At 40.6% G+C, this 17,586-nt stretch overlaps 1 protein-coding gene across 16 annotated transcripts in view; it reads left to right on the top strand.

Annotated features, from left to right (window-relative positions):
- Positions 1-17,586, top strand: part of AKAP9 (A-kinase anchoring protein 9) — a 105,996-nt gene that overhangs the window by 86,560 nt on the left and 1,850 nt on the right. For all 16 annotated transcript variants that reach the window (XM_035129723.3, XM_088653609.1, XM_035129721.3 and 13 more), the window contains 17 exons: positions 1,031-1,177; positions 1,574-2,035; positions 3,012-3,069; positions 3,223-3,347; positions 3,875-4,066; positions 5,335-5,523; positions 6,259-6,403; positions 8,120-8,315; positions 9,119-9,269; positions 10,105-10,773; positions 11,532-11,737; positions 11,848-11,959; positions 12,585-12,761; positions 14,135-14,335; positions 15,010-15,242; positions 15,968-16,053; positions 17,207-17,330. In XM_035129723.3, the coding sequence (XP_034985614.3) occupies positions 1,031-1,177; positions 1,574-2,035; positions 3,012-3,069; positions 3,223-3,347; positions 3,875-4,066; positions 5,335-5,523; positions 6,259-6,403; positions 8,120-8,315; positions 9,119-9,269; positions 10,105-10,773; positions 11,532-11,737; positions 11,848-11,959; positions 12,585-12,761; positions 14,135-14,335; positions 15,010-15,242; positions 15,968-16,053; positions 17,207-17,330 (3,473 nt within the window). The remainder of the gene's footprint in view (positions 1-1,030; positions 1,178-1,573; positions 2,036-3,011; positions 3,070-3,222; positions 3,348-3,874; positions 4,067-5,334; positions 5,524-6,258; positions 6,404-8,119; positions 8,316-9,118; positions 9,270-10,104; positions 10,774-11,531; positions 11,738-11,847; positions 11,960-12,584; positions 12,762-14,134; positions 14,336-15,009; positions 15,243-15,967; positions 16,054-17,206; positions 17,331-17,586) is intronic.

Here is a 17,586-nt window from a genome sequence, read left to right as displayed (position 1 = left end):
TATGCCAGCTTCCTCGCTGCACGCCAGTAACTGGCCATAACCCCAGCATTGGGACGCAATATAAGCAGGGCAGCCCTACCCCTGCTCTTTCAGCCAAGTGCCACTGCTTGTGCCCTTCAAATAACCTCTGCTGAAGATGAGTAGACATTTTCTCTTGCTGATTCAATGCAAGTAGCTTCAGACAAGTTGTAGCACACTCAAAGAAGCACTTTGCTAGGCATGGACTCTTGGAATCATAGCTTTAGGTTATTCCATTTAATGCCATACTGTTGTGCTCTAAGTGCTAAAGGTAATACTGGCCTGGTATGCATGATGTGGTAAGTCAGGCTTCCTCAACCTCGGCCCTCCAGATGTTTTTTGGCCTACAACTCCCATGATCCCTAGCTAGCAGGACTAGTGGTCAGGGATGATGGGAATTGTAGTCTCAAAACATCTGGAGGGCCAAGGTTGAGGAAGCCTGTGGTAAGCTATGACTCGCCACAACCTGCTGAATATGCGCACTCCTAACTAGGCCAATACAGTGGTCCCTCGACTTACGAAATTTCGAGTTACGAATGAAAAAAAAATGGCCGCACGCTTATGTTTTTTTCGACATCCGAAAGGAAAACCGTTGCGGTTTAGATGGGGTTTTCTCAACTTACGAATTTTAGATGCAGATTACTCGACTTACAATTTTTTCCGTTTCCAATGCATTCCTATGGGAAACCGCTTTTTTCGACTTACGAACTTTTTGACCTACGAATGTGCATTCGGAATGGATTAAATTTGTAAGTCGAGGGACCACTGTATCTGTATTGTAGTACTCAGTGGCCTTTTCACATGCTTCAGTGGACTTCTTTAATGACCCAGAGCGCTTCAGAGACACCGCATCTTAGATGCATGGTACTGATTTCATTGGTTAGCAACCTAATGAACTACTTAAAGCTTTGTTACACAACTTATGTCACGAGGAATCATGATATCAGGGTTGTAGTAGCAAATAAGCAAAACATAGTCGCAAAATTGGGTTTTTTTATACATTGCTGTGCAGGTGGCTAAAGAATTGAGTGAAAAGAAAGAAAGAAATATACTGTCTGATGATCCTGAACTAGAGAGAATCAGAGCTGAGTCTGTTGCTGCTAAAGAAGAGCTCAATAGTTACAGAGAAAAGGCAGAAAAACTTAATGAGCAGTTAATGGTAAGAACTGAACATTGCCATAATTATTTCATTTTGAGCTAAAAATATTTTCATAAAAGACTGCTTGGTTGAAGGGTGGTATTCTTATTCTTATATCAATTTGCATGATGTTTTTCCACATAAATGTGCCCAAAGCTACCTATGGGTTTTTTTTTAATTTAAATGATTTAAGGAGCTTTACCATTTTATGTTTGTACAATTTCTATTTCTGAAAATGTCCGTGTTTAACTTACAGTTGGATTCCCTTGTTTGTTTTTGTGAGTTACATTGTAATGGCCACTGACTGCCAACAATAAAAATTTGACTTTTTAACAAGGCCCGAACCACTTCAGATGTTTTAGACTCGATACTTCAAAAAAGGTATTTGAAACACCTGTAATTCTGATCCATTTCTAGGTAAAAGAAACAAGTTTACTTCGTCTCGAAGAAGATCTAAGGCAAACCAAAGATAAGCTGGCTGAGGCAGAAGAGAAAATTGAAAATTATGTGAGAAAGGAAAAGTGCATTGAAAAGTCGCCGGGTGTTTGTATCAATAGAACTGATGCATCATGTCAGACTGACAAAGCCCTGCACATCAACAGTTGCAACCAAACTTCACAGCTCCTTGTCAAAAATGAGGAAATTCAGATTGATTTACAGAATGGGTGTTCTTCAGAGGAGGTTGCAGAAATCATCAAAGAATTCAGTTCAAAAATTGACAAAATGCAGGAGCTACATGCTGCTGAAATAATGGATATGGAGACCAGGCATATCTCGGAATCGGATGCACTAAAAAGAGAGCAGTTTATTGTAGTGCAGGAATTAACGGAGGAATGTAACACCTTGAAGGATGTCATAGAAGCCCTGAGAGATAAAGAGGTGTGTATTATTAATAACCTCACAACACTTCATTTTGAACAAGAGGGTTTGCAGGGTGTGTACAAGGGTGTTGCACCAGTCAGAGCATCATGAAGTTCTATCTCTTATCAGATAAATGTCCACATAGTTTCTCATCAGTCCGGGGGAATCCAGTGATATGTGGGATGAATGTTTTTCTTGCGGGTGTCCATAGATGTTGCAGATGATGATGTTCTTTTTGTGGCACTCGTGGCTATTAGAAGTGAGCACATATGATGCTTCTGAAACTAGCACTCTTCATAGGAAATAGCTGCCTTATTTAGGGTTCTCTGGGGATTCATAGGGATAAGAGAGGGAGGGTGTAATGAAAGGGGTCTGGGAGGGCTTTGAAAGGTTTAGGGTAGGACTCAATGTCTGGAGGCCCTTGGAGAACGAATCTGCCCTTGTTGAGGAATACTGATTAGTGCTCCAATTTCTTTTTATAAAAAGGTTGTGTGTGTGAAATGTGGTGGCTTAGCTGAAACTTAGTGAAACTTATGGGCAGCTTATTGGGACACGAAATTGGATTCCCATAAAATGAAATGCTGGTCAGGGATTTAATGGAATCAACATTTTAAAGTGGGCCTCAAATACTTTTCCCTCTAACTTTCAGTGGCTGGTGTAAATTGAAATGCAGAGATGTTATAAATTGTTGAAAGCAAGCTGAATTTAAGCTGGGAAAGTTGGTTGCTTTTGTGCTGACCTTGTAGATGATAATGAAGTGTGGTTGTATTTAAAAACAACAACAGCAAGAAGAAGAAGAAGAAGAAGAAGAAGAAGAAGAAGAAGAAGAAGAAGAAGAAGAAGAAGAAGAAGAAGAAGAAGAAGAAGAAGAAGAAGAAGAAGTTGTACTGGTTGCTTTTGTTGTTGTTTTCTTTAAAAAAAGCAGTTCATCAATTTATTACAGTAAACTCAATCTTGATCTTTAGATTTATTTATTTATTTATTCAAATTTTAGGAGATCCCTGGCATTGCACAACCCTCATCTTCTAATGCTAGAGATGGATGCTCCAGTGGTAAGAGAACAATGTTTTTTTCCTGCATGCAGCTTCAGTTTCCCCCAATATTTCCAAATAGGGTTAAGTCTGTCTCCTGTCTCTTGCTGTGCTTGGCAGTACTTCCCTTTGCAGAAGCCATGTTGATTTGTCCCAATGATTTGCTTCTTTTAGACTCTAGTTCAGACTGGAGCCAAGGAGCCTATCTTGTACCACCAAGCCAAGGATCAGGTGCTGTATCAGAAGGAATAGGAGATGAAGGTGAAGAATCAACAGATATTCTTCCAAAGGGAATAAAGGTAAATAAGGGGATTTTTATACCAATATAATCTGGAATCCTTGCAACAACTATTACAGAGATTAGAGGAGAGGTGTAGAAACAGAAAAACATACATACTGTTTGAGGAGCCATCATTTCCCCTTTGTTATAGCCATTGCTCTGGGCCAGTTTGAGCACAATGAGAAAAGTATAATCTTTCACTTCAATTTTTAAATAAATCACAACTCCTTACTTCCAAATTTGAGTTTTTTTAAAAAAATAACTATGGTTTCAACGCAAGTCGTAAACTCAAAGAGTAGGGCTAAATGAGGATCTTTGGGTTATTGAAAAGTGATAGCTTCCAATCTCTTCTTTACAGCCATGAAGGTAGGGAGAGAGTGTTCAAGCCCAAGGCACATGCAAGTTTGAGCACATAGGGGGACAAAGTCCCTTTGTCTTTGGACTGCCCCTTTATCTTTGCATGGCTGATTTGATATGATGTGCTCAGAATGGTAAGCAACATACAGCATGATTTTAAAACAGCTTTTGGCTTCTTCTTTTTAACAGGGATTGCTAAGAGCTATTCATCGGGAAGGTGAACAGATTATCTCTCTCTCAGAATCTCCTTATAAGGAAAGTAACATACATTCTCTTAAACAAGGCCCAGAATTTTGGCTAGAAGAACGTAAGGCTTTCTTCGGCACTGTTTCATCTTTGAAGGATGTAATTGCAAAAATGCAGATTCACAGGGACGCTGAGGTAATTATAACTGCAAAACTACTTAGTCTTCATGGTTTGTACTAGATGCCTTTTTCTTTACATAAGCTAATGTGAAATATTCGTTGTGCATTCTTTGATAGAAGAGGGCTATGAAGGGCTAAAAATTGACTGCAAGTAAATTTAAGATCCTTGCTAAATCGTATGCAAGTGATTTTTAAGTTTGCCCATTGCAAGCAGAGATAAGAAAGTACTAATCTAATTGTTGCCATATGTAAATCAATCATATACAGCTCAACTTAGACTTACTCCTAGGAATGTGTATATAGAATTACAACCCAAGTCATGCAAGCTCCAGAGAGCTTTTACACACTCAGCAGGACCTCTGATTTTCTGCTTTGAACAGTAACATACCAAAATCACAAGCAGCTTTTCAAATACCTTTGATTCAAAAGTGGCTTTGAAGACCTCGAAGGCAGAAGGGCCAATGCCAAAATAACAAAAAGTAAAGCCTGACCAGTCATATACAGAAGCAATCAAACTGAGAATGTGGTCATATTATTTGTTACAGTTTTAGTTGGATTTAATTATTATTTTAATTAAGCGAAGGGCAAAAGGGTCAAGAATGACAAGGTTTAATGCAGAATCCAGCACAATAGCACTCCTAAAATGAACGGGAGGTTGCAATACGGCTCACCTTCCCTGGCCCTCTAAGCAAAACTTAACCCAACAACAACTATTTTGAGAGTTTATTCAGCTTCTCAGTTGTTTACAAAAACTGGACCTAGCACTCGCACATATTATTGAAGGCGTCAGGCCCCAGTTGTCACACTTAACACGCTAAGAGTTGTCTCCAGATTCCAAATGTTCTGCTACAACATTTACCACAAGCTTTACTCCAGTCACCACCACAGCTAACCCAGAATCTGTTCCAGCAATTTGGGCCACCTCAAAACATATACGTAGCTTCTTTGAGTATTACTGATGGCCACATTTCTTATCCTGATGAAATGGAGATTGAAAATCTTGTACCTGGCACAAATGAGTGGCAACAAAATATGTTGAAATTAACTCTGCAGGAAGGCAACAATGAGTTGCATTTAGGCAATTTGCGCTGAATAAAGGGTAAGCTATTTCCTCTTAGAAAAACAGCGCTCTTCGGTATCCCTCAAAAAAGCACAGGTATTGCATTCCCAGTAGTATTTAAATATATTTAAATAATATGCATAAATTAGAAGCCAGATCAATGAAAGTTAACCAAAAAGTTTGATGTGATGATATGATACTTAATTGCATTCATGCCTTTGTAGTTTTATGCAGGATCTGAATCTTCTGAAGCTGTCTCAGATTGGCGAGCTGAACTTCTGTATGCTGTTCAACAAGTGTTTCAAAAAGAAAAGGATGTTCTTCTAGCAGCATTTCAAACGGAATTGGCTGAAATGGGCATTAGAAACGTAATGGAGATAGTGGATCAGTTGGAAAAGAGACTTCAAGAACAGGTAAGACTTACTCATGTATGGCAAAAATTGTGATTCTCTCTTGATAAACTTTTAAATTATTAAACTACAGAAGCTCTTCACGTTGTGGTTTTTAAATCCTAGCAGTGGTCTTGCCTGTTGCTCCCACAGTCTTTCCTGTCAATCCCATGTCCAAAAGCATATCGGGGGGAACAATTTATACACCGCTTCATCTGAAAATGCCTTCCATGTTGCTAAGGTTGTTCCCAGAGAGTCAGCTTTTGAACTTTCTTCAGTATTGTAGTTTATGAACTTTTTCCATCTTTGACTGTAAACCTATACCTTTGTACCCCCTAAGCTCCATTGAAACTTACTTCTGAGTAGATATATATAGAATTGCACTGCAACAGGAATATTTCCTTCACTTAAAAATGTAAATTGAAAAGCATGCTATAAAGATGTAGTGTCATGCTATTGCGATACCACAATGCTTTTATTTTATAGAAATACAGTTTAAGAAAAGTGGAAGACTTGTTACTGAAGATCTCCGCACAGAAATGATAAAACTAAAAACATTAATAGTTATTATTGATCCCTTGATGAAATCCTGCATATTTTGCATAATGTGCTCTTCAGTGGCAAACACAGTGTTCCATATAAAATGCTTGAGATGACAATAACTTGCTAAATTGTGAAGACACATTTTAGATAATAATCTGGGTTATTGCTCACTCATTTGATAGTATTGTTTGTTCTTTTCTTTCTAATTGATAACAGCACATATTTCAGAGAACTGCTGTCGACTGCATTCAGAATGCGGATAGAAGAAGTCTATTAATGGAAATCAATTCATTGCATGCTCAGCTGAACAACAGAAGAACTGATCTAAGGGGAGAACTAGAAATGGAGCCAAAATGTCATGGTAATTTATATGACTCTGTGTTGATGTGTATGCTTATATATCCATAAACATCTGCTAATAGATGGAGCCGTTGTTCTTACCTGAAAGATGTTTTTACTTGGGTGTTAGGGTGTCAAGTGGGCTTTGGTTCCCCCTACAGTTGAAGGCAAGAAATGCCTTCCCAAGGAAGTTGACTCTCCCTCCCTTGAAACCTCAGTTCTTTTCCTGGCCAAGCTAAGGAGGACCCTAGAGGAGGGGAAATGGGAGATAGGAAAACTAGACATAGACAAATGAATAAAAAGACAGTTACAAGTCTCCTTGTTGGACGTGCCAGTTTCCCACTCATTGGTGGATGTTTGGCATCAGAAGTGCTATTAATTTTCTTCTCTGAACTGGTAGGCAGCAATGAACTTTGAAAGAGATTTCCACAGTCTCTTTGCCTAGAACCTTGTCCTATTTCAGGAGACATGGCTAAACCAAAAATCGTCTCTTCTCTTGAACTGGTTATTTTGAAAGGACTGGTATGGATGACAGTGACAAAAGGGCTGTCTATAATTACACTTCATGGCTGATGGCATGGTTTTACTTGGCACCCTGGTAGTTTCTAGCTAGCTCTGCTGATATATGAGACAGGAAAGCAGGTTTTATTTGCTTGTGCATATATTTACTAAGGCAGAATGGGGGTGACTTACTGGGGAAAATTCCACATTAGAAAATTCCACATTCAGAAGAAGCAGACTATAAAACAACTTCAGGAGTTAGGGCTGATGTAGGTTTCCCTTTGAGAATTTCTCCTCTGTTTGTTTGCCTGCCTGAAAAGAGTGGGAAGAAGTCTTGCAGTTTCAGCTCCCTCCCTTCTGTATCTTGCTTGTCTGCTGCCATTCCCTCCATTGGCCAGGAGCTGTATTCCTTCTTCCTCCTCTATTCAACCAGAGCCACCACCCACTGCCATCACTTCTAATGTGGGGCAAGTTTGGGCCATGCATACAGTTGCCACCGCTCTGAACTGCACCTGCGAGATAGTAGTTGGGGCGCTGTATTTCAGGTGCCATTGGGTCTACCTCTTTAGGCACCTTCTCCCTCATTCTACGTCTCGACCTCTGCAACACTCGATGATCTGGATGACAGACTCTGAAGCACACATGCCTTGGAGGTGGGTGAGGTGGTGCTTTTTCCCAAAGCCTTTCCCATCTTTGAAAACTGCTTGCCTAAATGAAGGAGGCATAGGGAAAAGCAGGGAATAGACAACAGACTGAGGGGAGGGTGGCTTACTTAATAGGGCAAAATAAAGCTGATATTTGTTTGTGACTAAGAGCAATTCTGAGGCAAGCACAGTCACACTAAGTAAAGAAATCTAACATACAGTACTGATGGTAAACAGTCACAATACAGTATGCCAAAAAGCTTGAGGAAGGAGAAGACAGAAGACGAGAGAGGTATGCCAAGGGTCTGTTCTGAGTGAAGGCACAAAAGGAACTGGCTTCAAGGGAGGGAGAGTCAACAACTTCCTGTGAAGTTACATGGAAGAACTGTCTCTTCCTGTTCCTTCAGGCTAGTGCTGCCTTTCTTGACATATGTGTGTGTGTACCTGTTTCTTTGCTACCATTTGCTGAAATCAAACGTGTTTTATAAATGGTATATTGGACTTGCTACAGCCATTTGCTCAGGGCGTTTTTTTCATCATAAAGGATTAGTGTGTACAATCAGTTACTTATTGTTTGACTGCATATTCTCTAGAATTGTTGGGGTACAACATGGAGGTGCAAATGGAGCTCAATAATATAAAGGACAAAGCAGCTGAAGTTCAGGAGCAGCTGAATTCTGAGAGGGTGGTGGTTGCAGAACTGAAGAATGAACTTGGACAAACTAAACTGGAACTGGAAACAACACTGAAAGCCCAGCATAAGCACTTAAGAGACCTGGAAGCCATCAGGTGAGGTTCTCATTGGCTGGGTCCTATAGTAAATCTGAAGTTTAATGTCAATATAAATTATATATCCATAATTTTTCATACAAAGTCAGTATGACTTCTCTGGTTTTTAATTATAGAAAAAACCAACGGCCTCAAACTGTAATAGCTATAATAGCTAATGTGATATGGGGTTGGTTATTTTAATCTGTTTAATTACTTAAATCAGGGCTTATTCACACTGAGCTTTCCACTCTTTCCATGCACAGCCTGTGCTTTAAAGCTCCATGCCTTAGCATCCTTTCTTTCTTTTCTTTTCTGCTCCAGAGCTTTGCCTGTGAAAACCTACTCTTTAAAGGTCAATCAGAGCAAATAGCAATCCACGGATACCCAAATTAATGCTTGCCCCGATTAACCACTAAAGAGCAGGTTTACATGGGGAAACATCTGGGGCAAAACAAAAAACAAAAACCCTGGAAAGAGGGGCAAAAGGTAAGGTAAGGGTGGATAATCCCCCAGATTGACTTGCCTCATTTTGCTGATGCTTAAGAAAAAATATTCTATAAGGAACATGTTAACTCCACAAACACGGAGGGTTGGGATGATGTTGAATTAGTGTGCAAGGAAGGATTCAGTACTTCCTAAACAAATGTCCACGTCCACCCCCCATTACTATTAGGAGGCAAAGATGAAGTTGAGAACCTAATGTTTCCCTTTTAACATGTAGTTTCACACTCAGTGTCCACACATGTGTGAATAATTTATCCTGTTCTAGTTACTTTCTTAGAAATGGTTTATAAAGGCAACCTTGTCTTGACTTTTGTCAGAAATGAACTTAAGGGGAAAGCAGCTGAATTAGATTTGCTCAAAGACACCATGGCAAGTGAACAGAAGAAATCAAGAGAGCTTCAATGGGCATTGGAGAAAGGAAGGGCTAAAATAGAACGCAGTGAAGAAAGAGGAAAAGAAGAGCTTGAGGTAACAGTTCTTGACCCTTAAAACATTCTGAGCATGCAGAGTGTAGATATACAGAGCTATAGATTTTATCTAACTGAATAATGATGCCACAAACAAGGTGTGGAAGTAGAAGCGGTGCGCTGACTGACAGTGTGTGTTTCAGTACCTGAAGTCATATGTTCATCCTTTTAGGGACATGAGAAGCAGTCTTACGCAAAGTCAGACTTTTTATTTGTCCATCTAGTTCAGTATTGTCCACTCTAACTAGCATTATCTCTTTTAGAGTGTCAGGCAGAGGTCTTTTACATTACTATATCTGAGCCATTTAGCTAGTGATTCCTGGAAGTAAGCCTGCAACCTTGTATGCATACAAGGAATGTGTTCCAGCATGCTAGTCTCTCCCATGATGGACCGTATACTTCTAATAAGTATGTGAACTATTCCTCCTCCTCTTCCTTTTTACCAAGTTTAAATCTACTCAGCTGTCAAATGATGCCTGAGGTTTTTTTGATATGCCAGTAGGTGGGAGTCTGAATCCCTTCAAGTTGTCAGAAATAAATTTACATTTCAGCACATTCTCAGTAGGCACCAAAAAGACAGCAGAGGACTTTCCTCTTTTAACAAGCCTTTTAAGTTGATATATTTGCAGGTCTGCATATGTAATACGTACTTTAATCCTTTTTAATGGAGTCAGGGGGAAAGTATTTAATGAAGAGACTCCAGCATTAGGTTAAGCCCTGAATTAGAATCACATCTAGTAAGATCTTCTTCAGCCCAAGTAGTGTCAACATTCAAGTTTTATTTTCAGATTCATGCAGACAGTTGTGTATGATTTTCTTTTTTTTCCTTTTGGAAGGATTTGAAATATTCCCTAGAAAATGAGAAACAAAAAGTTGTAGAACTGAGTAATCTTTTGGAGCTGGAGAGAGAGCTGTCAACTGATTTGCAAAAGAAGATCCAGTCCCAAGAAACGTTGAATGCAGCCCAGTTGTCCCAGGAGCGCAGCTGTAACTCTGAACTTCAGGTACTCCTGGAATCTGAGAGATTCAGGGTTCTTGAGATAAACAGTGCGCTAGAAAGGGAGAGAGAGTTGTGTGCCCAGCTTCAGGCAGCTGACCAGAAAAGTCAGGATGGAACTCTTAAACCAGCTGAAGAGTTACTCCAGGATCTGCAAAAACAACTGGACGAAAAGCATGACTGTATAGTTGCCCTGGTTAGCGAAACTGAGAAATATAAATTGGAAGTTGTGCAATTGAAACAACAGGTGGAAAAGGAGAGACAGGTGCAAAGAAAAGCTCTACAGACTGAGCAAGATGCTAACATCCTGGCACAGAAAAAAGTACACGAATTGGAATCCAAGGTAGAAGATCTTCAGTGGCAGCTTGGGGAGAAGAGACAACAGGTTCATCAGCTGCAATGTGAGGAAAAGAAATTGCAAGAAACAATCCAAGAATTGCAGCAAAGAGAACAGAGAGAAGAGCCTGGAGTAAAAGTGGAAAAAGCAGTATGTCAGAATCTAAATGAGGTATGGTAGCTTTTAGAACATAAAGTTCAAAATTGCAAGTGATTTTAATTGCCCGATAAAAATTGGTAATTTCTAGATCATTGAGTCTTAACTGCATGAATCAAAATTGCTTTTAATTGGGGGGAATGAAGGACAATGGACTTTGGGGGGTAATTTTGAAATCAACATTTTAGGTATTTCATTAAGCTCTCCTAGCATCTGTCAAAAATTGCTATTGCGAATGCTAATAAATTTCATTAAGATAATTCATGCTCTGCCCTTCCACTGTGTTCAGGGCAGCTTACAAGAAGTTTAAATCTACTAAAAAGGGGAAAAGAAAAGACCAATAAAAACCAGCAACAATTACAGATAACAATAGCTGAAAAATAAGTAGGATCATTTTTAAAAACAGCACCTAAAAGTTTGTGAGGTGCTTAACTTCATCTAAGCCAGTTATACGGTGGTCAAGGATATTTCATAGATTGTTAAGTAGCTAATGTCCTTGTATATGTTGTATACCTATTTGAAAATTCTTTTCTAAATAGCTTTGCAGCATGAAGTATGCAGCTTGAAGCTACTAATAGTTGGGTTGGGTTTTTTTAATGCAGCCTTTATTCAAATGAAATCACCATTTATTCTTTGTAATTATGCAAATTGGTATCTTTTAATGTTACATGTCTAAAATAGTCCTATCAGTCCTTTCATTTAATTCAAGAATAGGATTTTTGTACTAAATATGGAAATTCAATTTCCCTGCCCCCAAACCTTTGCATGTACAGACTACTTGGGATACATCTAACGAGCGAACCAGAAAATGGGTTTTCCAGCAGAAAATTGGAGAAGTTGAAACAAAAGAATTGTCCTATTCTGCCCTAGCTGGCATGGGAGATGCTACCAAGGAATCTCAAGATCTGCAAATGATTGGACAGAAGCTTACAAGTGTGTCTTCCACATTGAAACATCTGGCTAACAAAGCTGCCCAAAGGTTAGAGTGATATCTTGCTCATGACAATAACTGGATGTTCAGAAACCAATGACTCAGCCTATATGCATACTGTTACTCTACCTAAATAAAGTTGTTTTTATTTATTCCAGATTACCATTTGAAAAAGCAGATGATGAAGGCTTTGTTGGGATACAGAATAACATTGAAGAAGTTATCTTGCAGTTACGAATGCTGTCTGGCTTGCCCAACCCGGAAGCAGAGGTGAGAGAAATTAGCACTTATTCAAGACGCTTCTGATACAGAATGTCGTAAGTATGTAGGCCTGATAAATTAATGCATGTATGCAAAACATGCTACATTTTCTGTGAATTCTGTACACATCGTTCTGTGGACATAGGTCCTATTGAATTCTGATGGAACTCAGTTTACCCTAGTATGGGACTCTATCCATTAAAATTATTATTAATTTATTTAAAATACTGTATATTCCTGCGTATAAGACTTTTTAACCCAGGAAAATCTTCTCAAAAGTCGGGGGTCGTCTTATACGCCGGGTCGTATACAGCAAGTATATCCCAAACTCTATATTTTAACTGGAAAAGTTGGGGGTCGTCTTATACGCCCAGTCTTCTTATACACCGGAATATACGGTATTTCTTCCCTCCTTTCTGACTCAATATGGGGAGGTCAGAGTGGCTCCCAAGAGATCAAAATTTAGCAAAATAATAAAATAGGTATATTTAGCTGTGTTATTTTGTTACATTGTTTCATGAAAGTTTTTCCAAAGTTGATTTAAAGAACAATTGTGGGTACTCTTTTCCTGATCTAGCATTTTTTAAAAAAATTCCTGAGATCCATACTGATCTACTCTTGTTTTTCTATCTAGATAAGTTCAGACTTGCCATCCTCTGCTTCATTGACTGAAAGATTACTAAAACAGAATGCTGAATTGACTGGGTTTGTCAGCAGACTGAGTGAGGAGAAGAACAATTTGAGAAATGCAGTCATGAAACTGGAGGAGGAGCTTAGACGATACCAGCAGAGAGGGGCGTGTGGAGACTCGGTATGTTTCTACCTAATTTGAATATAAATAGTCCTTCAATTCACCTTAAGTGTTTGTCCAGATGGACTGAGTCATACGTCTCTTAAGCTGAGTGCATTGCAGTTAACTTGCACATTTTTAAATGCATGTTTTCCAAATTTGGGTCTCCAGCTGTTTTTGGACTACAGTTCCCATCATCCCTGACCACTGGTAGCTAGGGATGATGGGAGTTGTGGTCCAACAACAGATGGAGACCCAAGTATATGGGAAACCCTGCGCTACTGGAATCAAGACCCATCTCATCACAGGGATGCCTGTTGGCTCTTCCTCTAGGTCAGGGGTCCCCAAACTTACTCGGCTTTGGGCCAGATGCCCACCGGGCCAATTGCGTGGTGGGCCGGAGGGTGGTGGAGCGCATGCGGGGGCGCGCGGCTGTGCGCGCCCATGCACAAACGCTATTTCTGGCACACTCCCGACCTGGAAAGTGCCGGAAATAGCTTGTGCGCATGTGCAGAAGCCTCCTCCGACCCGGAAGTACACCGGAAATGACGCACACGCATGCGCACAAGCTATTTCCGTCGCTTTTCCGGGTCAGAAGTCGGCAGCCGCGCCGTGCCAGTAAGAGCAGGTGGTGGCAGCAGGTGGCAGGGGTCCCCAGGGTAGTCTGGGGACCCCTGTTCTAGGTCACTCCCTTCCGTTGCTACCTCACCTCTGGGCATAACACCCAGCTTTGTTCCCTCAATGGCTGCTCAGGTTGGGACTGAATAACTTCACCATCCCTGCCCTTACCTTCTCCCGGGTCCTCTTTATTCTGCTGTCTAGCAGCTAGCCATGCTGATCCTTCTCAGACTGTATCATTAAGAGCCTCCTACAAGATTTTGAAGCCCTTCTGCCTTGTCTCGGGCAACAAGGTCCATGGATATGAACCAGATAAACATATACAGTGGCTGCTTTCTCTCCTGCACCTGCCTCTTGCTTGGCTGTGTTTCCATGGGTACCAACTGACAGCGACCAGCTGTGGAGCTCTCTTGCGTTCTTTCTGCACTCATTAGCCGGCTGGTAAACAATGGTTAGGATCCTAGCAGGTTTAGGAAGCTTGTCAGACAGTTGGTCTGTATAGCTCATGAGTTTTGTCTATACCTACTGGCAATACCTTCAGGATTTCAGTCAGGGTTCTTTCCCTGCCCTACCTGGAGATGCTGGGGGAATTGAGCTTCAGACTTTTTTGCACACAAAGCAAGATGCTGTACCCCTGAGCTGCTGTCTTCTGCTGGAGGGGAGATTTAAACTTTTACTCCCCTGCTAGACCTGAGGAAGATTCCTCCCCTGAAATTGGTGTTTGCCTTGTTGGTACTGGTGGACTTAATTCTGCATTTCTTCTGAAATTTCACAAGACTTTCAGACTGTCGCTGAACAATGGAGGGAGTGTCGATACTCTCCTTGCTTCTGAAAGAGAGCTCTGGAGCAAAGAGAAATTGACTCTGCAGCAGTCCCTGAAGCAGGCCGAAGCAGAGCTGGCCAAGCTGAGGGCAGAATTAAGGAACGAGGCTTTTCTGAGAGAACTGGGGTCAGATTCAGAAAATGCTGCTTTAAAGGTAAGAGGCCTTTCATTGCCTGCTGTTTGGACATTTTGTTCTATTGCTAAGAATATCACTTGTTTTTTTTCTTCTTTCATTAATCTGAGGGCAAATGCTTATTATTGCATTTATATCCCACCTTTTCTCCAAGAAGCTCAAGGTGGCCCTCATCATTCTCCCACACGCCATTTTATCCTTGTAACAACTCTGTGCGGTAGCTTAGGCTGACAGACTGTGATTGGCCCAAACTCGATTCAAGGCTGAGTGGAGATTTGAACCCTGGCCTATCACATCCTTGTCTGCTTAACACCTTACCCTTCTTTCATTTTTCTTCCGACTTTTCCTTCAGATAAATGAAAGGAAAAGGCCAACATTCTGCATGCAAGTGGAGCCTTTTCCCTTTGTCAGTTAAGGTTGCAGTTGCAGCTCCTCAAACTGCAATACTAACTTCAGGAGCTACATGGGTAGTGGACAGGGCTAGAGAACTTGTGGCCTTCCAGAGATTGCTGCACCACATCTCCTATCATCTCCAACCATTGGCCATGCTGGCTGGGGCTGGTGAGAGTTGTAGTCCAACAAAATCCCCCATTCCTGGCCTAGGATAGGTGGAAAGAATGACCTCCATACGGACATTAGACATGACAGAGTGTGTTATTTTTTTAATACATTATTTAATTTCCTTTCCTTTCTAGAGAATTTATGGCAGATATTTGAGAGCAGAGAGCTTTCGGAAGGCTCTCATATACCAGAAGAAATATTTGCTGCTCTTACTGGGCGGGTTTCAGGAGTGTGAAGACGCCACCTTATCCCTCCTTGCCAGAATGGGTGGGCAGCCTTCCTACACAGACCTAGAGGTGATCACCCGCCGTTCAAAGAGTTTCACTCGGTTCCGCTCAGCAGTTAGAGTATTAATCGCAATTTCAAGGTATGATACAGGATATTTGTTTTGTATAAAGTGAACCAAATAAATGACCTGCGTGTGTAAAGAAATGATGAAAGTAGGTGTCCACTCCATTTAAATCTGAGCCCCTGTGTCATTGCAAAGTTACACATCATGGACAGAAAACGCATCAAGAGATTCTGTGGCATGTGTTCTACTTGCAGTACCTAAGGAAACATGATTCATTTTTCTCTCCTGAATGTCACTAATTGTACAACTTATTAGTTTATCTATGTTTATATTCACACAAACAAAAGTCTACATTATTTTTAAAATGTATTAGAAAAGCAGTGTTGGGGTGCAGTGCTATGGTCCCTGGAAGTTCATCCTGAGGGACTTATGATCTTTCTCTGAAAGCAGAGAAGGAACTCCATTCCTGGAGGCCTCTTCATTGTGGCTGCAGGACCCTTTGTGGCTGTCTCTTCTCCAAGCTGATCAGGGAGCCAGGCCAAGAGGAGGCTTTGAATACTCAGCTCTCCTGATAAGTGAAAGCATAGCCTTTGACCCTGGATGGCATGAGATTGACAGCACTCCAGATTTGGCACTTCTTTCCCCACTGCCATTGGTTTGCTCTGCCCAGCAAGTTGCATTAGCTGATTTAGAGATTGGCTATGTAAACTGTTTCATGTGTCTGTGGAGAATTATAATCCTGTTGTTTCCATCAGAAATGTTTATAGACAAGTCTTTCTTTGTTCATTTTGAAATTGCAGAATGAAGTTTCTAGTTCGTCGATGGCACCGAGTAACTGGTTATAGTTTAACAGGCATCAGCAGAGATGGTTTTAGCCAGAATACAGGTAAATAATTTTTGACAGATTCCCTTTTAAGATCTGGCAGTCCTAGAGACCAGTGTCTCATTTTTTTAAGGTTAGCAATGAGATAAACTTTTTCCAGTGATTTGGTTTTTGAGGGACATTTTCCCCCATTCATAGAAGAGTGTGTGTCTGTCATGCATATATAAGGATAGCTTTCTTGAAATTGTTTGTTGGTGTTCTCAGGTGATCTTAAAGTGACCACATCAGTGTTATCATGGCCATCTTTTGGAGAGAGAGGAAATAAATAGAGTTGCAAAGTAGCACATTTTTAAAATTCTGTGCTGCAGATTGGGGTTTAAAATGGACCCTTTGAAAGGCTGGAAAGTCATCACTCTAAAACAAAAATCAGAAGTTCATGAAGTCGCTCTTACCTAGAATACAAACCCAAGCCAAGTCACACATTCACACAGTGGATGGGGAAGACGTATCAGAGCCCTCAACACTCTGACAGTCATCTCCACAAAGCGCCGCATACTTAGATTCCATTGTAAGCAGAGCTTAGCAAACTTAAACAAGTGCCTATAGCATTTGCTTTCGGCTTCTATTCTGTGACCATCATGAGGTTTGCCTTCTGCACTACTACGGTAGATACTCTTTGTATCATGCTACATGATTGCATTTTATTGCCTATTTAAAGCCACTATGTCTGGCCTATGCTTTTCTTCTAAATTGCAAAACCAGACATTGTGGCTTTATATAGGCAATAAAATGCAATCATGTAGCATGATACAAAGAGTTATTGGAGACTTCTGATACTATCCTGACACTCAAATTTCTGCATTTTGTGAAGAGTCCATAGTGTTGATTTGAGAAAAGTTTTGAACACAATATTTGAATGCTCAGAACCAGCAAGCAAAGCCCAGAAATTATACTTTGACCTCTTTGGAAAGGCTCGGCTTCTGGGTTGTAAATTAAACAAAGCTGTGCGGGTTTAAGTGGATACTTCTAAGCCCTCATGGCTGTTGCATAGGCTTGAATGGTGACAGCATGATTTGTAATTAAGGCCACCCGTTTCAATGATTTTCACCCATAAGCTACAAGAAACAAGTTCATTAAATGCTGTTGGTGTGCAGAAATGGGAGTCTTTAATTTGCTTCTTCTCTTTAGCAGAAAGTTAATTTGTTTGTTTACATAGGTAATGACCTGCGACCTGATTCCTTCCCTGGTGTTCTGGAGCTCTTTGGAGAACATAGGCATTCATCTTACAGATCTAGATCAGAGCTGGAATCACTTAGATCTCCTCTAAGCTACCAGCATAGGTAAATATCAGTGTTTGTTCTTTACTTGCATGTCTGTGATGGGCTGAGCTGAAGCAAATTAGCATGTAGCTTCTATTTTCAGAGGTACTGGGGACAAAACAAGCTAAGAGAGGCTGTCATCTTTATGCCATGTTTTGTGAACTTTGCTGGAAACTGAATGCTGGACCCGGACTTGATCAAGGAAGCCATTCCTTGGGCATGAATACTGGCTTACAAGGAGGCTGTGGGAGAAATACCGAAAATGCATGTCCCTTTC

Source organism: Zootoca vivipara, chromosome 11, assembly GCF_965207765.1.
Source record: "Zootoca vivipara chromosome 11, rZooViv2.hap1.1, whole genome shotgun sequence".
Taxonomy (NCBI): domain Eukaryota; kingdom Metazoa; phylum Chordata; class Lepidosauria; order Squamata; family Lacertidae; genus Zootoca; species Zootoca vivipara.
The sequence above is the reverse complement of the archived record's forward strand: the minus strand, read 5'-3'. Positions and strand labels throughout refer to the sequence as shown.